This window comes from Tiliqua scincoides, chromosome 6 (genome assembly GCF_035046505.1).
Source record: "Tiliqua scincoides isolate rTilSci1 chromosome 6, rTilSci1.hap2, whole genome shotgun sequence".
NCBI classification, from domain to species: domain Eukaryota; kingdom Metazoa; phylum Chordata; class Lepidosauria; order Squamata; family Scincidae; genus Tiliqua; species Tiliqua scincoides.
This window is the reverse complement of record NC_089826.1, coordinates 66,184,196-66,197,165: the sequence shown is the minus strand read 5'-3', so window position 1 is coordinate 66,197,165 and position 12,970 is coordinate 66,184,196. Positions and strand designations below refer to the sequence as shown.

Genomic DNA, 12,970 nt, shown 5'->3' with positions numbered 1-12,970 from the left:
CACATTCACATCATGGCTTGTAACCCCTAATGGATTTTTCCTCCAGAAACTTGTCCAATCCCCTTTTAAAGGCATTCAGGCCAGATGCCATCACCACATCCTGTGGCAAGGAGTTCCACAGACCAACCACACGCTGAATAAAGAAATATTTTCTTTTGTCTGTTCTAACTCTCCCAACACTCAATTTTAGTGGATGTCCCCTGGTTCCGGTGTTATGTGAGAGTGTAAAGAGCATCTCTCTATCCACTCTGTCCATCCTCTGCATAATTTTGTATTTCTCAATCATGTCCCCCCTCAGGCGACTCTTTTCTAGGCTGAAGAGGCCCAAATGCTGTAGCCTTTCCTCATAAGGAAGGTGCCCCAGCCCCGTAATCATCTTAGTTGCTCGTTTTTGCACCTTTTCCATTTCCACTATGTCTTTTTTGAGATGTGGTGACCAGAACTGGACCCAGTACTCCAGGTATGGCCTTACCATCGATTTGTACAATGGCATTATAATATTAGCTGTTTTGTTCTCAATACCTTTTCTAATGATCCCAAGCTCAGAATTGGCCTTCTTGACTCTTCACTAATTTTGACTGATATGGGAAAATTTCTTTTTATGTAGCTTTTTTGCATTATATTACTGTACTCATAAGGTTGACTGTCAACATAGGACTTTTTTAAAATGTACCTAACATTTTGTTATTACTTCTAAATGTGATTGATGCTGGAGAATGTTTAGGTATCTTTACCTCTCTGTTATTATTTGCAAATATGATTGATATTCCTTTGGTATTTGGTATTCCTTTCCAAGTAACTTTCTATGTTAAAATGAAATATTAATTCTTTTTTCCTCCCATCTTTCTAATATTTTTAGAAAAATACTCATAATTAGCAGTACAGTCCTATACCTGTTTACTCAGAAATAACTCCTATTGTGTTCAAAGAGATTTACTCCCAGAAAAGGGTGTATGATAGGGTTGCAGGGTTAGGACTGCTACTATTTAACTTGTAATTTAGTACACCATGCTGGGTGCTGATCTCTTCGTTATATCAAAAATTCACCAGATGTGAGCAATGGCACATGAAGATAATTTCCGATGGCTGTTGAGGAACTGCTTTCAAAAGTCACTCCAATTCTGATGCTCTCTTGCAAGCAGATAAATCACTTGCATATAAGCCAACATTAGGTAGCATTAGGTGGTACCCTAGAACTGAGCAGGATTTCAAAACTTGCTTTACATTCTTTACATTCTTCTAACTGCAAATGGATGACTGTCAGGTTTGTTCTAGTCTTTGAGACCATTATACTGAAACTGTCTTCTATTATGTTGTTTTGAACAAAAAGAGACAAGATATCTATTTAAATAGATTTTAAAAAATAAAAACTATAGATAAATCAATATCTTCTGCAAGACCAATTTAGGTTGGTGTAAAAGTAGGCAAGTTTTTGAGTGTTTTTGAAGCCTTTATCAGGCATTCTATAAAAGCGGCAAAATTTCTAGTACATTTACAAGCTGGATTGCAACTCAGATTGCCACCTCTCCCCCCCCCCCCCACACACACACTTTACAAAAGCTCTTTGCCTTTAACAGTGTGACAGGCATTGCCATGCTAAAGAAAATACCTGCACTTGTTGCATAACAGGTAACTGCATACCCTGTGGCTGCCAAAGATAGAGTTACTGCCCAGAACAAAAGGAACTAACTTTTTATTGGGAACTGAAAACATTCACATTTTCAAAGCAGAGACAATGAAAAGCACTGCCTTCAAAAATACATACCAGGTTGAGTATCCCTTATCTGGACTGCTTGGAACCGGAAGGTGTCTGGATTTCTGAATAATTGCATAAGTATAATGAGAAATGCTTCCTCTTGTTTTTTTCATTTACCTATATGGATGTCTGCTTGACATTTTTCAACAGTGTCTGTGTAGATACATACCACAGAGCAGAGAATAGGACTTACAGCCTGTACTTGCACTGTAGGTGAGAATGAGCACAAGCCCTTCTAGTGTTCACACTACAGAAGTCAAGTCTGGGACAAAAATGTCTGGATTTCAAAATAGCCTGGATTTTGGATGTCCAGATAAAGGATAATCTACCTGTATTACTATCTTCAGAGAAGTGGGCATGTGTGTGAAAAACTGAGAAACAGGCGCATTTTAAATTGTCCAGAGGGGAAGAGCCCTTGAGATGGATAGTTTAAGCCAGTGGTTCCCAAAATGTGGGTTGGGATCCACTGGTGGGTCATGACCGGATTTTTGGTGACTGATGGAAAGATCAAAGAAGTAATTGCCTCCAGCCCTGAGGCTATTCCAAAACCAGATACTGTAGCTGCTAGTTACCCTGCAAAGAGCTCAGCTCCCGCAGTATGCAAGTATGTGTAAATACAGGGAGACAAATGTCTGAGGGTCTTTTTTCTAGTTACTATTACTCTACTTATAAATAAATAATTATTTCTTTCTCGATCCCTTTTGTTTAAAAATCTGGTAACCCTAGATGGGTCCTGACAGAGCAGCAACTTTCAGCCTTTCTCATCTCATTTAAACCGACAAGGTGTAAAAATGGTCAAGGCACACCATCAGTTTTTTGACCACTGACAAGGCACACCGCATTGCTGGTGCAGGTGTCCCATTCCCCAACGGCCCTATTAATAAATGATATTCCCCCAAACTGCCACGGCATGCCTATGGACCATTCGCGGCACACCAATATGCCATGGTGCAGTGGTTGGAAATTGCCGCAATAGAGTGTCGTCTACAAAAGTGGGTCCCGGCGCTAAAGAGTTTGGGAACCACCTGGTTGAAGCAAAAGAAGAAAGGAGGGAAGGTCGTTGGAAATGCAAGCGCCTTGTTCCAACCAGCTCCAGACAGGGATGTGCGGTGGGTGGGGAGGCAAGTGAGGCAGGTGAGGCAGTGCCTCCCCGCTGGAGTCCTTTGAGAAGTGAGGCACCCAAGCACCCGCGCATGGGTTGTGGGTGCTTGGGTGCCTCACACGCAGCGGCGCTTTTCGAAGGACTCCAGTGGGGAGGCACTGCCTCCCCTGCCTCCCCACCCACCGCAGATCCATGTCCTGATAAGGATGAAGGCAGCGAAAGGCTGCAGAGGGAGAAGCCGGGACGTGCGAGGCGCCCCTGGAAGAGGGAGGACGCGCGCGCTGCTTACCTTGGCACGAACCTACCCAAGAGGCGAGGAGGAGGAGGAAGAGGAGCAGCGGCCCCCAGGGGGCCCCTGAGCTGGCCCCCCGCGGCTGCCTGTGGCGAGGGGGGCAGCGGCCCTGGGGGGAGCCGGCAGGCGGCGGCGGCTGCAGCTGCTGCTGCTGGCGGTGCGGGCAAGCGCTCTGCCCTCGCATGGCGTCTCCGCGCGCCCCGCTTGCCCGTGCCTGCTGCGCGCTCTCCGCTCCGCTCCGGCTGTGGCAGCGCAGGCGAGGCGGGCGCACACTTTTAAATCTCCCGGACAGGAGGAAGGCGGCCACGTCATCGCCGGCACGGCCCTCCTCCCCCTGCAGCCCCACCTGCCCCTTCCTGGCTGGTGCCATCGCCAGCCAGCCAGCCAGCCACTCGCCTTGAAGTTGGCAAGCTGGCGTCGCGCCTGCCCCGAGGCTCCACAGCTGCAGTCCAGGGAAGGGCCCCGGCGTGGTCGCCTTCTGCTGGCAGGATGCCAGCTGTGGAAGCCACTGGCTCCCCCAAGAGAAGGCAGCAGGGCCTGTGTGAATATGGGTCTTTCCCTCTTGGCTGCCACTCTCCTTCGGATCTCATGAGGTGCAAGCCACAAGCCTGCAATGCTTCGTTCTCCTAAAAAGAGGCTGCAAGTCCTGTGCCTGGACTCAGCGGCGTAGCTAGAGGGGGTGCAAAGCACCAGGTTTCGCAGGCAGCCTCACCGTGGCACGCAGCTCCTTCGTCTCCCCTTTGGAGTCATTCTGGGCAAAACCGGGTGCACATGCCTGGAATGGCTCTGAAGGAGAGGCACCACTTGCACACCCATTGAGGCTCTCTGCAAAACATGGTGCTTTGGACCCCTTCTCACTATGCCACTGTTGGAACTACATACTGCTTCCAAATGCAGGCGGGTGCTCACCTGACTCTTTGCACATAGTAGAGGCCGGTCCCGTGTTACAGTGGAGCATCAGTCTGTCTCAGTTATGTGTAACCCAGTTGCACATTTGGTTCAATCCATGTACAATCTGGGTACAGAGATTATGTACATATGTAAAAATGAACCCAGGTACACCCATTCACATGGATGGTGGTGGATGAGAAGTATAATGACAGACCCACTTGAAATGGTCTTATAAATGTATTCAAAATATTTTCTTGCTGTCAAATGTATGTGATTGTTGAAGTTGTTATTACATGCCAATAAAGGTTTGATGATGATGATAATGATCAGCCAGCATGGGAGGTAACTGTGACTAGGAGTGATACCCGACTGTTCAAAGATTCATGTTGTTTGTTTCTGGAAAGATAGAACTTCTCTGTTATTGTAAAAAAAAAACCCTCAGGGGTTTAGAGAAAGCCTGCCTATGTGAACCGCCTTGCATTAAAGTCAAAGGAGTAATCCCGTGACCAAGGGAGGTGGTATATAAATACTGGTGATGATGATGATGATGATGATGTTGACATGGAATTAAATCCATTCTGTACTTGGGTACAGCATAACATTTGAAGAGTCCTTAGTTGTCTGAGAGAAGGGTACCAGTCTAGCCTTCTCCTTAACAGGCTGCTTCCTTATGGAGAGGGAAATTTGTTGAAGAGCAAAACACGTGAGCCCTCATTTGCAGCTTGAAATGGTACAGTCCTTATACAGGTCTACTCCATCATCTGAGGCCTGTCCCCAGGATCATGCCCACTCACACTTGTTGGCTCCTTTCCTGCCCTTATTCACATCCAGTAGAAATTGTGATCTGGCTGACATATGCACAAACTAAACATGCATGGGCTCTAGCTGCAACGCCTGCTAGATGTAGAGTTCCTAGTTGCACTTACAGAGTTTTGGTGCATACACTTTTTCTGCAAGTTAGGTTGAATATCCATTGGGAGAAGGGGAGGACAAACAACACAATCACGCTCCCCCCCCTCCATTGGATGTGTAATGTGTTTATGAACTGTTTGTGAGAACTAATAATGCAACTAGATTGTGATTGGATCTTCTGATAAAATGTGATAACTGAGAGGGGGATTCAGTTGAAATCCTGATACTTGGAGTGGCAAGTCTTTTTCCACAATGCTGTTTTCTTGATGAAAATTGTTTCCCCCTCACAAGCAGCTATTTGCTTCGTAGTGGAAACCACACAGATAGTACAGCACCTATATGTTTTCAACAATGTGGTAAATAGCAATAGGAGGGAGAAGGGCCAGTGCCCTCAGTGCGGCAGTTCTGTCCTGACCAGATTCTCTCTCCCAACTCTACAGCTGCTATTAAACACAGCTGCTTAAAACAGAGGAGAGATCTAATTACAGGTCTCCAGATGACACCATGTCTAGTCTGTCCCTAAGCCCTCAGCTTTATTAATTATTAAGAATAATTTATATGCTGTCTCAACAAAGTGGTTTACACAGCAAAGATTTTAAAAAATGGTCCCCTGTCCCCAAAGGGCTCACAATCTAAAAAAACAATAAGAGAGAGGTCAATAAACAGCCACTGGAAAATGAGTTTATGCTGGGGTGACTAGGGACACTACTCAGAAGTAAGTCCCATTATAGTAAATGGGGCTTACTTCCAGGTAGGTGTGGATAGGATTGCAGCCACAGTCAATCCACCAAGGATCGAAGTAATCAGGGCCTACTTTAGGAGCTGCAGGGCCCAATGTGAGACATTTTTTGCACGGTCCCCACACCCTTGTGGGCCCCAGTCTCACACAGATGAGCAGCAGCAATAGGGCTGGGGCTGATGGTGGCTGGCACAAAGCACGACACCTAGGAGTAGGTGACAGTGATGTGATGATCTCATCACTGCCAACTGCTTCTGAGCCCCCTGATTTTGGTCTGATTAGGCGCAGGAGTGGGTGGGAGAGCCCACCAGTGGTGAAACCTTGCTTGCCACCTTGGCCTCACAACATTTTGGCATGGAGGATTCCATGCTGGAGAAACAGTTGAAGCACAAGGTGCCAGCTGCAGCTGTGGGCAATTTGCTTGCCGCCCTAGCATGTGGGGGGGCCCTCAGGCATGGGGCCCGAATGGGCCCAATCAACCTAAGGCCACCCTTGGAAGTAGTCTATGCTGTACTGCTTAAGGAATTGTCTGTTTGATCATCATTCTTGATAAATATAAACACCAACACACCAGCACATGAACCTCTCTTCAGTACACATTCAATTCTTGTAATCAAAGGTCTTTCCCTTTTTTTCTGCATCTGTTACTACTTTTGCTTCCAATAACATTTATAATCTGCCTTTTTGTTTCAAAATTGAATTACTCAAGCTACGTTGCATAGCAAATTTAGGACATCATCATAAAATAATGAAACAAAAAGGCATCTGGCAAAGCTAAAGAATAAACACTAAAACAATGGGGAACCAGAGAAAATCAAACTTTGGTCAGACTGAAGGGCTGCTGAAACAAAAACATTTCCGATTGGGAACAGAATGCCATCAGGAAGAGGCCCAATGGATCTCTCTGGCTAGGGAGTTCCAAAGGCGGCCATTATAATTAAGAAGACTCTTTAGTATTCCTGCTAAGTGCACCTCAGATTGGGGGCCAGATTGGATAACTGGAAGCACAGGATCATATGATAGGAGGTGGTCCTTTAGGTATTTTTGTCCCAAGTCTACCAAAACTAACAGCCCAATTCTTACAACAGTGGAATGGAGTTCTACTGTTGTGAAATGGTTTCTAGCGGCAGGCACAGCACAGGTAAGTGTGATGGCCGCTGGGCAGGAAAGGGAAGGAATGGGGATCATCCCAGGTGGGGCAGATGGCAAGGAGGGAGGTGGATCAGGGCATGCACTAACAACCTAACCCCATCCTCCCTTACCACTGCTGTTATGCCTCAGACATATGCTTGCTAAACAGCCTGTGAAGATCTGAGTAGACCCATGGTAGCCGAGGAGGCTTTCTCTGGGATAAGCAAACAAAAGTTCACTTCTGTCAAGGAGCTGTTTCAAACTGTCCCCTCCCATATATACAGCATGCACTTCATTGGTGCAGTTGCATTGGGGGGGGGGGGTTGGGTAGAATTGGGCTGCCCAAGAAAATGTTCCATGATGAATGGCTAAGATCCGATGAAAATGCCAATTCATGTTTCATGCTCTTAACTGCACTAGCTCTCAACAGCTGTGAGTGAGTTTGTGAGTATGTGCTATTGTATCTGGTCTTGTTTTAATTATTAAATGAAATTAATTTACAGATCTGCCAGGAATAAGGAACATCCTTATTAAAAGGGTATTTCCAGTTTTGGATTATGTGCTGTTCATTCCTTTATATGCTTGAAATGCTTTCTTACATGAAAGAAATACTCTTCTTGTAATGATTTATGTTATTTCTATAGTTGTTTGAACATACCTTCTCACATATTATATTTTAAGTATATACAGTTAAGAGCAAAGTATACACCATAACATACAAAATGTGGATGTGACAAAGCCATGCTTCAGAATGCATGTATCACACAGGTACACTCATCAGAGCCCCAAGACTTGCTGCCTGTTTTGAGTATAGTTTGCAGTCCTGGGTTTGTTGCTTTATATTGTGTGAAGCAGCAATATACAGTAGGTTCCTTCCACACTGAAAACCTCTTGCAAAATTAGCCAGAAGCAGAATTACATAAGAACATAAGAACAGCCCCACTGGATCAAGCCTTACGCCCATCTAGTCCAGCTTCCTGTATCTCACAGCGGCCCACCAAATGCCCCAGGGAGCGCACCAGATAACAAGAGACCTGCATCCTGGTGCCCTCACTTGCATCTGACACAGCCCATTTCTAAAATCAGGAGGTTGCACATACACATCATGGCTTGTAACCCATAATGGATTTCTCCAATCCCCTTTTAAAGGCATCTAGGCCAGATGCTGTCACCACATCCTCTGGCAAGGAGTTCCACAGACCAACCACGTGCTGAGTAAAGAAATATTTTATTTTGTCTGTCCTAACTCTCCCAACACTCAATTTTAGTGGATGTCCCCTGGTTATGGTGTTATGTGGGAGTGTAAAGAGCATCTCTCTATCCACTTTATCCTTCCCATGCATAATTTTGTATGTCTCAATCATGTCCCCCCTGAATTAAAATAGAGTGCAATATTATCCAGCCAAGCCTTTCCCCATAGCCAAGATTCTTCTACACTATTTGACAAGCAAGCTGCATCCAACAAGAGTTTTCCAAAATAAATTAAAAGTTTTCTGCTTGCAGATTCAGCTCCTGTTTCGTTGCTTCCTATTGCTATTCCTATTCGTTGCTTCGTTGCTGGGTGATTAGGGATAAATTGTCCTTAATTAGTCAGTTCTGTTCCTGGTGGGGGAAGAGCTTTAATTATAGGTCACCTTGCTTTATTTTTTTCTTTTATTTACTATTACGAAATTAAAGGAGAAAATAATGCCAAGGAAAGCAGTAGTTCTTTCTCTCTCTCACACACAGAGTAAACTAATACTGACTAATAAGGGTCAATTGACAGACAAGTGCTGCAGTTGTGTTTTGTTGGAGAAAATAGCTAAAAATCAGGTCTGAAAAAAAATAAGAGGACAACACAGAGCATGGTAATGCAGTAATTAGACAACATTGGATTCTCCATAGAAAGTGCATAAACAAAGTATGTAATATTCTAGAGAAGTGGACTAGTGTGGAAGCAAAAGAATAAATTTGAAACCATAACTTTCTGTGCATGGTGATGCAAAGTACACACAGGAGTTATTCACTGTACTGTCAGGAAAGATATTATTTAGTCCACTTGCATCCTTTGGTTGAATTCTTGTTCAGATTGTTTTCACTGAGCTAGGATCTGCTGAGATTAGCACAAACACCAATGGCATCAAATAGACACTGTGTAATTTCTGCATATCAAGATATTTAAAGAGTCTTATATGCTTTTACAATGTACAGAAATTTATTTTCAAACAGTTCTACAAAACCTTATTGGGTTGCCCTAACGACAATTTGTACACTCTTATCAGGGTGACCAGGTGTCATAACTGCAAAAAGAGGAGAGGATGCCCCCAAATGTAGGACATCCAAGAAAAATGTAGGACACAACAAAATAAAAGCTAAAAACACTTGTATATTGATTTCATGTGGTTAACTTAAACAACAGGCGCACTAGACCAAAAAACATGGAGCGAGTGTGGGCCACATTGGAAAGATTGCCAATGAAGATGGACCATCAATGTATGTATAAAACTATATTATTAAACTTAAAACTATATTGCATATAGTTTATTAATTACAAGATGACCATGCATTGCCTGCAGGGGCCCGTTCACAGGGAAAAGGAGGATATTTAAGTTCTTTTCCAGTACATGAGGCTGAAAAAGAGGATATGTCCTGGAAAAAGAAGACATCTGGTCATCCTGACTCTTACTGACTTCCACCTACCACATATAGAAACGCATTTGGCATGTTTAAGACATAGCGCTAGGGCAGAGTGTCTTGCCCAATTATGTTTTGGTTGAGCTGAGACTAAAACTGGTGACTTACAAATCATGGCTCATGCACCTACACCATAAGAAAAATCTAAGTTTTAATTTTAGTGAAAACTTTTTCCCTACTCTGTTGCCCATCTCTACCCAAATGGGCAGAGATGTACCCATGTGGTCACAGTGGTTCATGCCTTAGTGTCTTCAGAACTGGACTACTGAAATGCACTATATGTGGAGCTATCCTCAAGGACGATTCGGAAGCTACAATTAGTGCAGAATTAGGCAGCCAGGGTGATCACAGGGCTAGACAATTTGTCTCTGTTGGACCACTGCTCCAGCAGCTACACTGGCTGCCCATTCGTTTATGTCTGTTCCCTTACCTTAGGGCTGCATTGTGGCTGCATCGGTACTGGAATGTTGGTTAGGACTGGGCTGTAGGAGATCGAACCAACCAAAATATGCACCTATTATGGCAACAAAAATGTATACATTGCTAAGTTAATAAATGAAAATTTTTCATAAGGTTGAATAATTGTATTCTACATTTGTGAAGTTTGAAAACCACACTGAGTTTTCAAGAGTGACAAGAGCAGGAGGATAATCATGTTTTTCTGCCCTTTGCAAGATGCTTTGTAATAATTTTCAGATCTACAGTAACCACAAAACTGTCGTGGGCGGTGAGTTTTGTTTTCATTGTTTTTCTTTCAACCTGTGGCAACATTTCACTGACAGAGCAGACGCAGCTCATTACTTCAATAGTTCAAGTTTCACCATTGCTCCCAAGGAAGTGAACACCTTGAAATGTCATGACCTTTTCTAGCAAAGGGGAAAAATGCCACCACAAAAGGGGGCATGTGAGCTGGGGCACAAGAGGGAACTGAGACTGAAAAGTGGGCTTTGATGAAATATTGCAATTTTTCAGCATACTGTAGTTACAAATTTGCATAATGTTCCCCTCTGCATACGAACAGAAAAAAATATTTTTCTAGTCATAACATTCTCTTGGATTGCATAAGGTCAGAATTTCATTTGAAGCATTTATAAAATAGGGCTAAAGTGGGAAACCATGAGCCTCAGATGACTACAGCACAAATCTATATATGTTTACTCAGAAGTAAATCCAATTCTCTTCAGTTAGGTTTGCTCCCAGCTATCTGCTTCTGTTGTTAACTGCTAGGACACTGTCTATGTATATCTAGGTAAAATTCAGTGACTGTAACCAGTACCCCAGAGGTTCTGGGGTAGAATAAATGGGAAATACAGCTATTAAAAATGGATGGTAGAAATTCAAGGTCTATCAATCAAACTGAATCTCCATATTGAAAAGCACTTTTGATTACTAACAACCCAATCCTATTGGGCCTCACCACAAAATGACTGCTACAAAACAGCCATAAAGCATGCTCCAGCAGCACACCAAGTTGCATGCTGCCAGAATGCTGGTGGGAAGGCTGAAGCCTTTCCATTTTCATCAACAGATCCCAAAGAATTGCCAAGAAAGGTAAGAAGGCAGGGGAGTTGGGGAAGGGCGGGGGAAGGTGAAATGGTGTATGGAGGGGGCAAAACTGGGCTGGGAGGCTGCAGAAAGGGGTGGATCTGGCAGCAATGGTGTGCACCAGATCCTATCCCCTTCAACAACAGTCTCCCCACCCCATTTCTCTCCTCCGACTTACCCTAGCAAAATTGCTAGCACTGGTACAAGGAGGCCCATTATGGAGCAGGAAGTTCACACAGGGTAAAATTATTGAAATCCCATTCCCTACCAAAGCATCCTGATCTGTCCCCACCCAACTGGATTCAGTGTGCCTGTTTTTGGTGCGGCTGCACCATTGGGAAGGGGGGGGGAGAATAGGAATTGGCTGTAAGTGTTGAGATTAGCCAAAGGAAGGCCATCCATTTCAAGCTCTCCTGATGAGCTTTTAGAAGTATCTGGGTGGTTACTGTTATAGTCTATAGATGAATTTGCCTCACTCATCCAGCAAGCCAATTCTTAGTTTCCTTTTGGGGTTTTGCATGGTATTCCTTTGAACATATTGGGAACAGCTTGTGTAGCCTGAAATTCAGTGATATTGTCATATTTCAATTTATCAGAAACTCCAGACTCTTAGCAGAACTTTAAATGGGCAGAATGAAACCATGTACACACAGTGAATCAGCACAAAATTATAAAAGTGTGTCAATTTTTATGTGCAAGTTTCACAAGTGAGTGAGATGATGCATGGTGCGCGGGCTAATCTAAAAGTTTAAGAAGTGCACTTCAACCCCCAAGCAGGCCTAAAAATAAAATAAAAAATAAAGAGCATTGTAAAATTGTGTCCTCTGAAAGACAGAAATTGAAATCCGAATTAATCAGTTATCTCTGGTAAGTAGGAAGAGAGTACTATCCACTTGATAATCTCTCAAAAATTTTCTGTAAGTGGTTTTTGACTCAAAATTAATTCTGCAAGCAGATTAAGGACACTACAATCCTCCAAGATGTTCTCCTGAGCATTTAAAATGAATGGGAGGATGGTTCGGGTGGTAGAAAAATCACCTATGCTGAACTTGACATGTTTGTGTGTGTGTGTGTGTGTGTGTGTGTGTGCTAAATAAGTGCGTATGTTCTATGTTTTTAAAATGCCCTCTATGACTTTAGAACTGGGGTGTAAGGCAAATACTCTTCACTAATGGGTTTCCTGCTAAGGTCATTGTCTGTCTCCTTCCTTAACATAATGCATCCAGAGAAGCAGTGAAGTGTACTCTGAAGAGAAAAACAAATAATTATATTCTGTCTGGTTATATCAGAGTATGCACAAACCTAGTTCATTACTTGTAAGCTTGATGTACCATATTGTGTTCTTGCATTCTTCACTGACAGAATGTAGTTTTGTAAATTGCTGTAGTGCAGGCCATTAAGAATGGTGATGGTGAAATGTCCCATCCAGTATTAACAGAAAGAAACAAAAACTGTTTAACCATAATTGGAGGACTTGAGGGGGGCTGTATCTCATGAAATTAGCAGAACTACTTGTGCCTAATAATATTTACTCAGAAGTAAATTCAGTTTCTTTTAGTGGAACTAGCTTCCAAATAATTGTGTTTAGAATCAAGGGAATCAAAATGTGAAAAAGGACCAAATGTGAAAAAAGGCCAAAAAAAAAAAAGTTTTATACTTTTTCTTCCCTTTAATGATTTAAAATGTAGGTTTTCTGATTTGGAGAGCCAGAGTGGGGAAGGAACATACACAAGGTTAATTTTTAAAAAATTGTAACACCTTTTGGTACAGAAATATATCAGGAGTAGTTCTGATATGCTAAAAAATTGGGACAGGGAAAGAGATGGACTGGGGAATTGTATGTGTTTAAAAAAAAGAACCTGCAGCAATCAGTACTTAAGAAAAGGACAGACTCATAAGATCAAACCAGCAAAGAAGCCCGAATATCCA

At 43.2% G+C, this 12,970-nt stretch overlaps 1 protein-coding gene across 1 annotated transcript in view; it reads right to left on the bottom strand.

The window, feature by feature from the left end:
* Positions 1 to 3,520, bottom strand: part of LOC136656071 (phosducin-like protein 2) — a 34,411-nt gene extending 30,891 nt beyond the window's left edge. Inside the window, exon 1 of the mRNA XM_066632911.1 lies at positions 3,148 to 3,520. Within this exon, the coding sequence (XP_066489008.1) occupies positions 3,148 to 3,520 (373 nt within the window). The remainder of the gene's footprint in view (positions 1 to 3,147) is intronic.
* Between the last annotated feature and the right edge of the window lie 9,450 nt (positions 3,521 to 12,970).